This window comes from Hipposideros armiger, unplaced genomic scaffold (assembly GCF_001890085.2).
Source record: "Hipposideros armiger isolate ML-2016 unplaced genomic scaffold, ASM189008v1 scaffold_410, whole genome shotgun sequence".
Classification (NCBI taxonomy): Eukaryota; Metazoa; Chordata; class Mammalia; order Chiroptera; family Hipposideridae; genus Hipposideros; species Hipposideros armiger.
This window is the reverse complement of record NW_017731760.1, coordinates 1,494,407-1,505,444: the sequence shown is the minus strand read 5'-3', so window position 1 is coordinate 1,505,444 and position 11,038 is coordinate 1,494,407. Positions and strand designations below refer to the sequence as shown.

At 47.0% G+C, this 11,038-nt stretch overlaps 1 protein-coding gene across 2 annotated transcripts in view; it reads left to right on the top strand.

The window, feature by feature from the left end:
- Positions 1 to 9,381, top strand: part of ARMC8 (armadillo repeat containing 8) — a 105,855-nt gene extending 96,474 nt beyond the window's left edge. For both annotated transcript variants that reach the window (XM_019663918.1, XM_019663919.1), the window contains 3 exons: positions 1,059 to 1,131; positions 2,527 to 2,620; positions 6,722 to 9,381. In XM_019663918.1, coding sequence (XP_019519463.1) covers positions 1,059 to 1,131; positions 2,527 to 2,620; positions 6,722 to 6,755 — 201 coding nt within the window. In that variant the 3' untranslated portion in view covers positions 6,756 to 9,381. The remainder of the gene's footprint in view (positions 1 to 1,058; positions 1,132 to 2,526; positions 2,621 to 6,721) is intronic.
- Positions 9,382 to 11,038: the final 1,657 nt, after the last annotated feature.

Sequence of the window (11,038 nt, the reverse complement as noted above, 5' to 3'; positions counted from 1 at the left end):
ATGTGGGATCCGAACCGGGGCCCTCTGGCGTCCCAAGCCAGTTCTTAACCAATGTGCCACTCGGCCGGCCCAATAAGTTTTGTTTTGTTTTAATGGAGCCCAAGCCGGACACCTCTTAAAAAGTGTTGGCAGGTAGAAGGAAAAAAAAATCACCAACATAGAATTCTAATGGAGGAAGGAAACCAAATCCATTTCTCTGTCTCTGCTTAGTTGACATATAGTCCTACATGGCAAGATAAGTCTGTCCTAGCCTTTAAGAAACCGCTGAGCATGTACCACTGGTATTTCCTTGGATATGCATCATTATTTAAATGTACTAGGGACTTCTTTTTAAAACCACTAGGAAACCCATCTGTAAAGACTGTTTTACCATGGGGTCCTCTGTCATTTAGGAGAAAGCACTCTATATGGATAAATGATCCAACTTAAACAAAAATGGCTGTACTTTCAGTACATTAAGAAAAATAGGTAGAATTGTGTTTCAGATGAATAGGAGGCTCCTTAACAATAGTAGGGACAGTCAAGATAAATCAAGTAGAGACTCAGTCAAGTTATTGGAGCTGTTCCTGTAGAAATAAGAGTAATTTGAATCAGATAGTCAGTAGCTGAAGAGATAAATACCAAATGTACATCCATCCAATTTGTTGGCCACTAGTTACCTGAAAGTGACCTAGTAGAGAAGAAGCACAGCTTCAGTCAGAAGCATAGAATTGTCTCGTGCCAGTGTTTCCATGAGCATGGACTGGAGGGTAACTTACAAACTGCACCTATGCCCTAGAGGTATTTTGTGTGGCCACCCAGAGGGCGTATAAAATTGGAATGTGAATGTGTTGGCTTCACTTCCCAGTTTGCCCCATTCTCCCCCATTCTGTATTTTCTCTAGCCCAGCCCATTCATCCGTGAGTGCTAAGTTTGTGGCCCCTCAAGACATTCGATTTTGAAGCCCATGCTCCAGACTCTTAGGCTGTTGGGATTGCCTTATCATATGTCACACACACACAAAAATGATCTAAAATGAGATTACCTCTATTTTTATTTTCCTTTTCTGCATCAAATAGGGCCATTCGCATATCAAACTGCAGCTTGCCGCAATGTTTTGTATATCGAACCTCATATGGAATGAGGAGGAAGGTAAGAGATGGATGAGATTTGTTCAGAAGAAAACGATGGGAAGGAAGGCTCTCTCAGGGAAGGCAGCGGGGCCCCTGAGATCCTGGGCAGAGGCGCCACTCACTAGGCCCCAAGCACCCAGTAGAGTTGCCTTGAGGAACCATGGGGCCAGCCCGAGGCAGCTGGACAGTTAACATGGAGCCCCCACCTTGGAGGCAACACTGTAGAAGTGGCAGCCCCTGCCCTTGAGAGAGCCAAGAAGGGTAGTGAGATGTATTTGGAGAAAATGAGAGATGAGAGTGGGTGAGGGGATAGGCCTTTCACTGTGTGCAGAGAAAGCACTTATAAGGACTGCAGGCAAGTAAGCTTATTGGAGCAGCGGGTGCGTTGGTGAGAAATGAGCACTGTGGTGTGACTGGTGAAGCAGTCAGGCGTCAGGAGGCCTCTGTTGATCAGAGGCTCTCCACCTTGGCCGTGCGTTACACTCTGCTGGGGATTTTCACACCAGACCAATTACTTATAAATCAGAACCTGTAGGGGTGGGCTTCAGGCATACATGTTTTTCAAAACTCCCCAGATGATTCCAGTGTACAACTACGGTAGGGTAGCAAACAGATGCAGGAGTGCAGTGGGCCTCCGTGCTGGGTTGGCTGCATAGAAATCACTTGGAGAACTTTTTAAAATGTAGCTTTCTGGGCTCCACCCCTAGAGATTCTGGTTCCTTGGGTCTAGACAAGGTCAGTGCGCGCGTGAGTCAACGGCGGCTCTCCAGCGGGGAGGAGGGAGTCCAGGAGGAGTCCTCCGCTCAGCAACTGTGTCCAGAGCAAAGCAGGCGAAGAAACTGGATTCAGCATGCAGCCCTAGCGTCCCCGTACAGTCCGGGTGCCAGGGACACAAGGCGGCCCTCGTGGAGGTTCTTGTTGGAAGATAGACCAGAGCGGTGTGAAGCTGGAACCTGCCACAGGCTAACGAGAGGCAGCAGGCAGTGCTGGACGGTCCGTGGAGGGTGGAGGAGGACAGAAGGGGGAAGACAAAACCTGTTGGGCTAGGAAGAGCCTGGCTTGGTGTGTCCAGAAAGAAGGGATGGAGCTGGGGCCTGATGGCAGAGGATCTTGTGCCAGGCTGAAGAATCTGACCTGGACCCGGTGGTCCATGGAAAAATTAATTCAGGAGCAGAACCTGGGATGGACTGCAGGAAGGAGGTTCAGGAGGCAGAGAGACCAGTTAGAACGCGTTGGAGAATCCAAACATGAGGAGATCCAACTACACTGGGGAGAGTGGAGGACTGGGGGGGTGGATGGGTGGAAGGGGTGAAGAGTGAAGGACACAGGTAAGATGCTAGATCCTTGATTGTGTTCCAAGGAGAGTGGCTGCCTGGGACATGTGCCCAGTAACCTATTAGCTTTGATCTCTTAGGTTCACAAGAGCGCCAGGATAAATTACGAGAGATGGGCATCGTAGATATTCTACACAAGCTGAGTCAGTCACCAGATTCAAACCTTTGTGACAAGTGAGTATCAAAATAAAAGGGCCTTGCTTTGGGGTATGTTGTGTTCTTTTACGAAAGAATTTGAATTGCTTAGTAATTCACATGACCAAACCTAAAATCTTTTAGATCCTTGGATTCCCTTTCTAATTTTCTGTGAGCCAACTGTGTGACATTTGAGTAAGAGATAAACTACTTCTTATTTATAACAATTATATATAATTATTATTTATTGCTAATTAATTAGCAAATTAACAAAGACTCTCGTCTTACTCGGAATTATCGTGAGCCTGGGCCATCTTAGGGGGTACCAGGAGAGGATCCAGCGGCTACTCCCTTCCTTCCCTTAATCTTTAGAACAGAAATGCATGTGGCCTTTTGGAAAGCAGAAAGGAAGGCCAATGATGAAAACATTCAGACGCTCAAAACTTCACTGCGCACCCGCCTTGTGCCAGCCTGGCCTGGCTGCTGGGGATACAGCAGTGAGCACTGTGGAGTCCTGGTCCTCAAAGAGCTCACCATTCACTGGGAGAGGCAAGAGTCCTAATCAGAGACCTCTCTACCCTCACAACAACCAAAAGTGTTCTTAGCTGTGTACCCCCTTCTAACACAGCTTTCACTTTCCAGCTCACTTGTGTACGTAACAGCAGCAAGGAACATCAGCGTCTTCATTCTCCAGACTCTGAAGCATAGCGAAGCCTCTCATAGCTTGGCCCTGCCTTTCCTGTCCCCTGTGTTCTCCCTCAGCCCCGTGCCCACTTGTACCTGCCCTCTGCAGCACCACAGCCTCATGCATTTACACGTCCTGTTTCATCTGATTGGCCATCCCAGTCCCCTCTCCTCTGAACCCTCATTCATTCAACAGATGTTGGTTGGTTTTTTTAATACTAACCTCTACCGGATACTGTTTTAGGCACTGGCAATATAATGGTGAATAACATTGATAGCATCCTTGCCCTCATGGAACTTACACTCTAGTACAGAAGACAGGCAAAAAGCAAATGAATATATAATATGATAGCAGGTAATGAGAAGTACTATGAAGAAAACTAAAACAAGGTAAGGGAATGGAGAGCAAGAAAGTTTCTTATAGGTTAGTAAAGGCCTCTCTGAGGACGTGACATTTGATCAAAGACCTGGATGAAATGAGAGTGTTTGCCAGGCAGATGTTTAGAGGAAGAGTGTTCCAGGCAGAGGGGACGGTGAGCTCAAGGCCCCGAGGCAGTAATGAGCTTGGCATGTTCGAGGAACAGCAGGATTACCGGTGGGGCTGGAGAGAAAAAGGGAGAGCGATAGAAGTGGGAGGTGATGGGGAGCAACTGAAGAAAGGGCCTTGTAGGCCATAGTAAAGACTTTGGGGAATTTTTAGCGAAAGAGCCATTATCTGATCTGAATTTTTAGGAGATCACTCTTGCTGTGTTCAGATCATTTATACTAGGGCAAGAATGGAAACAGCGAGACCAGTTAAAGGCTGTTGCCATGTAGGTAAGAGGTGAGGGTAGTAATGGTAGAACTATTGAGAAGTGGTCAGATTCAGGATTTAATCTAAAGGTAGAGCCAACAGGATTTGCTCAGGAATTCAATGTAGGACGTTAAAGAAAGAGAGGACAGGAAAAGGCCTAGAGTTTTAGCCTGAACAACTGAGTGGTGGGGGTTGACATTTACCAAAACAGTGAAGAATACAAGAGAAATGGGTAGGGATAGGGAGAATGAGAGTTCTTATTTATTCGTGCCAACTTTGGAATGCCCATTAGATATCCAAGGGGCTTGGGAGAGTGGGGCCGAGCATATACATTTGGATGGCATAGAAAGCCATGGAGTCACCTAGGAAGAATAAGAGAGGAGAGAAAAGAAGAGGGCTAGGGACCACTCTCTAGGGTCCTCCAACGTTTAGGGGAAGATAAGAAAAGATCCAGCAAAGAAGTAGAAGGAACAGCCAATGAGGCAGGCAGGGAGCCAGGCTCATAGGTATCCTGAGAACAAGGGAAGAGAATGCCTGGACAATGGCCACTTATCCTCCAGAACTCCCAAAAGCCTTGCCTGATGACATCATCCTCCACCCTACGCCCCAGGCTATGCCAGAGACCCCTTCTGTGCCTCCATAGCACCCACAGAACATAGCACACTCTCGTAGCTGTCAGCTGGCTTGTCTGCCCCACTGAGAGGAAGAGGCACTTGTAACTGCTCCTTGAGTGAATGTCTGTGCCAGACTCTGGAGCACGGGGAACTGGCCCATAACTTCCTGAAGCTTGCCATCCATTGAAAGAAGACAAATCCCTGAATAACTACTGCTCAGATGAATGTCACTTCAAAGGCAAGTCAAGGCCAGCCACATGCTGAGGGCTGGATTTGGGCTGTACCTTGAGAACTGGGACCTCCACCTCCACAGTAGTAGTAACAGCTGCTGACGCAAATGATGGGTTCTCTGTCAGCCTCGCTCTTCTGGCCGAGAGCTTGGTTGTTCCCATGTTTGTTCAGAAATGAAAAGAATTCTGCTGCAAATTATCTCTGAGATGACCTGGACACTACAAGAGGCCTCACCAGCTTGAAATGGGATAGGTTTGAACCCTGGCCTACATTGCTTAGACCAATCTGGTGCTATTTTGCCAAATTTGTATGGCACATAAGTTTTCAACAGTTCTTAAACTCCCTTAAAAGAATCAAGGTCTGAGCTGCCCTAAGTTCTCTAAAGAAAGATGATCTTGCCTCCAAAATCATCCATCTGAAAGACTCCTTAGATAATGATAAATAGCAGAAGGAATAGGTCATGGTCTTGGAGGTCTAATACAATCAAATATAGCCAACCCTTGAGACAAAGACCCACAGGGAGTCTGAATTGGCAGTTTTAAAGAGTTAATACAGAATTTCAGTCAAGACCCTCTTGTGAACATTCCCGCCATGGCACAGTGACGCCTGTGACCTAAAGAAGACATCTCTGAGGTTCCTTCTGTCTCTAAGGCTTTGTGAGCCTTTGACGTTCAGATGAGGAGCTATTGCTGACTAGCTGTCTCCACCTCAGGCTCAGGTGGCCTCAGGTGAGGTGGATGGTCATGAAGGGCTAGCATGTAGCATCGTTAAACTTTTACTGTAAGAAAAGACTTTTAGACTCCAACTCACTCATAACTTGGAGACAGTCTATATAGAGCTTTCTGTTCTGATGAATTGGACTGTTTCCAACTATCGTCTTTCTAAGAGTCTTAGATAATTGCAAGACTATCCCTTAGTATACCACTTTTAAAACTGTAGGTCGTATGTAGTCCTTTGCTATATAGAAACTGCACTTGAGTCCAGCTATCACATGCCCGATCTACTTGGTATACTTTCATCAGCTAATACTAACTGAAAATTTTAGCCTTTTCTCCCCTAAAACCTGACTTCCTAATTCCCACAATTGCAGCATCTTTAGAAACGTTACTAAGCTTATAACAAAAATAGTAAAGGAGGCCTCCTCAGTCCCAGCTCAAAGGAAGACACTTTTACAAGGATCAGGATAGGTCAAGTCACTGCCCGTGTTACATCTTTTCTTCTTCAACTAGCTACCTTCTTTCCCAGTTACCATAACAAACCCACATCTCACATTGATCAGCATCATCAGGCATGATGAAAAGAGCAAGATGAGACTGTAACTGTCTTCCTCAGTTTTGAGACATGGGAACCAGGACAGCCTCATCCCATGAACTCTTGGCCCCTTGCACGGACCTTCTGATCACCTGAACACCTTCCGTGGCCATTTTTCCTCCTCCTTTCCCAGAACCCTAAGTATCCGCCCCGGTGTCCTGTAGCACTAGCTAAAACCTGCATGGCGATAGAATAACATAAAGAATTCCAAATCCATGACAACTATATGCCAGTGACAAAGGAAAACTGGGCTGCAGCTGATGTAAGGGCAAGGACAGCCCTTGCTAAGAGAACCACAGGACGGGGAATGTAGTCAGCATGTGCTGGAAGTGTGTGCCAGCTACATCTCTGCCCCTTAGGGTGGGTGTCCAGCTGGGCTCACCCCAGTTCCCTTTGGACCTAACTTTTTAGGCTTCCCCCACTACCATCTTTGAGCCACAGGTTGGGTTTTTTTTCCCTTTAATTATGCTTCTGAGATGATGGCTAACAGGAACTTTGTGATTTCAGGGCCAAGACGGCACTGCAGCAGTACCTGGCGTGACAGGAGCGCCCTGGGCACCTGCGAGCATCCCCATATCCTTGTTAAAGGAAGTACAGGAACTAGCCTCATTTGATTCCTTCTATTTGCACAAGTCACCTTGGACTGCAGGGAGCTGTTTTGCAAAAGCAATTTGGTAGGCTTAGATCTCAAATTCATCTTGAGAACATATTTTTGAGGTAGTAATTTCCTCAGAGGACTATTGTGTTTTGTTTTTTTGTTTGTTTGTTTTTCTGAGCTACCTGGACTCTTTATTAGAACAATCAATCATTTTTCTTTGGACCTACAATTTTTTGCCTATGCTGCAGCCACTTTGTGAGTGAGGATGAATGTATGTGCACACACAGGTGTGTGTGTGTATGTGTGTGTGTGTGTGCACGTGGGTCAGGATGAATGGATGTGTGTGGGGGGATACCTCAAGTTTTTCTTTTCTTATTTTGTGTGAAAATCTCTTTTCTACAGATTTTCCAGGGTTTAAGCATTGCTTGCTGTATAAAAAACTTTACTGAATTATATACAGTTTGAATGAAATGTTATTTTAAAAACAAAACAATTGTTAAGTGTTCCATAAAGGTTATGTTGAATTTTGGTCAGATGAATATTTGTAAGTAAAAAATATATGCATTTCTGAACCTCAACTTACATAGATTTTCTTTATAAAAAAAGAAGAAAAAGAAAAAAAAAGAAAAGAAAAAAGAAAAAGAAGAGGTTGGTGATAGTTGGCCTGAATAATAGGCACGATATATGGTGCTGTGCAAAATAGTAAGCTAGCATCTTACTGCCGTCAATATCAGCCTAATTCAATAAGCTCTCAGGCTTCCAAGTCGGATGGACAGGGCGGAATAGAGTGAGGGGACAAATTCACCATAGGTGTTTTGAGACATCAAAGGGAAATATAACTACTGATAGCAAAAACCCAGCCGTGACTCTGGCGGGCTACCTTTGGCAGTCACGGGGCACCAGGAGCCTCCCAGCTGCCCCAAATCCTGTCGTTGGTGTAGCAGTATCTGGCAGAATTTAGAACCAGTCATGGAACCTTCTGCTCAAATTAAAGTAGGTCATCACTTCCTGGAAACAAAATCCAATCACCTTGTACTTCCGGAAACAGCGTCTCTCACTGTGAAACTAAAGAACGTTCCGCAGATCCATCTGTGGAAAGAAGCAAATAACAGGATAGTTTTAAAAGCTGTTTTTTCTCTTAGTTCACTCAGCAATTCCATAGTAGTCATTCAGGACTGCTATTCAGTGTCCTTTTGTAAAATGGAATAGAAATTTTAGTAAGAGATGCGGCTAAGATCTTTTCCTGCGCGAAGTCCAACGCACTGAAGTTTGAGAGAAGGAAAGGGACTCTCCCCCAGGAGGACTGAAGATGACTTCTTTTCACAGCGAGCACTGCTTAGCCCTTCTGCAACCCTTAGCTTGGCGCCTGCTCCAACTTCTGGGTCAGCTTCAAAGTGAACTCAACAGTGGTTGCTCTTGACTGTTTGAAGGTAGAACCAGCCTTCCTTTTCCCTTTGTAAAAGGTCAGCGGTATGTGGCCCAGAAGCAAGGTCTGTGGCCCGGAAGCAAGGTCTGTGGCCCGGAAGCGAGGTCCATGGCCCAGAAGCAAGGTCTGTGGCCCGGAAGCGAGGTCTGTGGCCCGGAAGCGAGGTCCATGGCCCGGAAGCGAGGTCTGTGGCCCGGAAGCTTGCCGTGAGTGGGTGCCACTGACAGGTCCCAAGCACACCAGCCGCTCCCGGGGAGGATGCTCGGCTGCAGCCACCCCACCACCATCCTGTACCTTCCTTGGGAGATTCAAATATGTTTGATTGCAAATGAATGTTTTTAAATGTATTTAATGCAATTTTTCCTGTTCTCAACATGACCACCCAAGATTCAAACACAGAGATTTCCAAGTTGTTATTTTTTTCAGAACATCACTGATTTAAAAATCTGTCACAACAGGGATTTGGGTTTTGTGCAGCTATCAGTGTGCTTATGTGAGAAAGCCAGTTTAAAGAAAATCTAGTTTATTGGGAATAAAGCCTTATTTAGGCCCACTCCATTGACTTTTGTAGCCCTGAGAAAATATCCTTGGTTGGCATTTGTAACACAGAACACTATAGAATTGGTATTTCAAAGTACCGGGTAAATATGAAGAAACCAATTATGAATTGCTGAGACAATCTTGAACCCAGGTAGCGTTAGAAAGCTGAAGGCCCAATGAAATAACACTTTCACACTTCAACTCTGTGGGTAAATCTTGCCTGTGGCTTTAAACAGATGCTCAGAGAAAAAGTGCTTTAATTAACTCTTCTGATTTGAATGAAGGAAAATGTATTTATTAAAACAAAGCTGTTTGCTGCTTTACACAGGTGCAGTGTTCAGTCAGCAAGGAGGTGGGAGGAATGGGACCTTATCTTGTGTCTCCACCCAAGTTCTTAACTAAGCTCCTCGCTCTAATACTGCATTCTGTTTCTCCTTTTGTGCCCTGATTGTAACCGAAGACTTATGAACTAGAAAAGAATGTCCAATTTAATAAGTTGCATTTTTTTTCTTAAGCACTTTATGCAGAACAATACATGTTCTTCTGGTAGTGTTTGGATAATATGATTTTAACACATGCTAATAAAAGCCAAGAAAGATCATGGCAACTTCTATAAAGGAGTCTGTTTTCCAAATGTCTAGAACATTAGGAAACATTAGAAAATAATGTGTACTGGCTTCTGCAACCTGTGATTCTTGGTGAATGAGAAACTGGGACGTGACTTTGCATTTCAGAGGGGGTGGCCCATACCCTAGGGTCACTACAGCTTCCAGGGCATCTGCAGCAGTCTGGGGACCCCCTTCTTCTTGGCCTCCTGAAGGCAAGCAGACGCTTTCCAGGTGGCCACTCCCAGCCCCCAGCATCCCGCCTCCCAGTGTTGTTTCCACCCGCTCCGTCCTTCTCTTCCTCCTGTGTATGCCACACCACTGCCACCACCCCCTGGATGAGGGCCCAGAGTTTGGCAGATGCCCAGCTGCACAGTGCACGAGCAGCTGCTGTCCCTCTGTGATGATTTCACTCACCGCTTCCTCCTTTTCCCCGTCCCTAAAATGTAGAGAAGCACCTCCTGTCTCCGGGTCTCACCAGATATAGAGAGGAAGCCAAGGACACGCACCCCAGACCCCAGAACATGGCGGGGAGGATGGCGAGGTGGTTGGCAGGGGAGGGAATTCCCCTGCCACACAGGACACTTGGCAGTGAGGCCTGAGAAAGGAGGGAAGGAAAGGGGGACTGACCCCAGATCCTGATGGAGAGCCAGCGGAGCGCTCCCAACCTCTTGCCACCTGGGATAGGGCTGGTGGTGCCTCAGCCCTGCCCCTTCACACCGACTTTTTCTGATTGCTGGGCAAAGAGGCACATGTCAGTTCCCAGCATGAGGGGAAATTTGGTCCATGATATGGCTACAGAGAAAGCTGAGGAAACCCCCACCGCCAAAGGCCACATTATGGCCTGCCCGAGCCGCCTGCCTTTCCTCCCTCTATCTGCAGCCTCTGGCTCCTGGCCTTGTCTGCCAGGCAGTCAGCCTTCTCGCTGAGGGAGGGCCAGAGCCAGTCTTCAAGAAGCCACCTCCTTGACTTCCTGGAGCTGGGCCTGCCCGCCACCCTGTCAGGCACTCACACCCAGGAGCGAAGAGGCCTTAAGGTCCCGAACAGTGGCCGTCTGTAGCCCCTGGTTTTCTTCTGTTGGAGGAAGCCAACCCAGGGTCTCTGCCAAGGAGTCGGGTCCTCAGAGACTGGGCTGACATTGTCGCCACTGTCAGGAGCCTTATCTCCCCCTCCCACTCCCATTCCTTCTGCCATGAAACTTCTGGATTCTGAGAAAAGAAATACCCTACATGTAATGAAAGGAAGGGGTGTGTCAACGCCCCTCCCACCAGCCTGTCACCTCATGCCCCTCCTGCTTTTTCCCTCTCAGCCCTGCCACTCCGAGCTCCTTCCTGGGAAGGCTTAGAAGTCATCACACACACCAGCACATACCACCCGCCACCCGCCTCAGGCCCAGGTCCCTTACCCAGTCTTCCTCTCTGCCCTCTGCTCTCAGAGACTTTCATTGCTCCGTTTCTCATCTGATCTATCTGGTGATGGAAGATCCTTGGCTTCCCAGCTTCTGGGGAGATCAGATAGCTTGTCAGCTGGGTACACCCCCAAGTAGCTCATTCAGAGGCACACAACACCCATGGTGTAGACGACCAGGCTTAGGGCTCTAGTGCTTGTCCAAGGCATTTATCAGCTCTGAGGTGGGCACAGAGCCATTGAGCCCA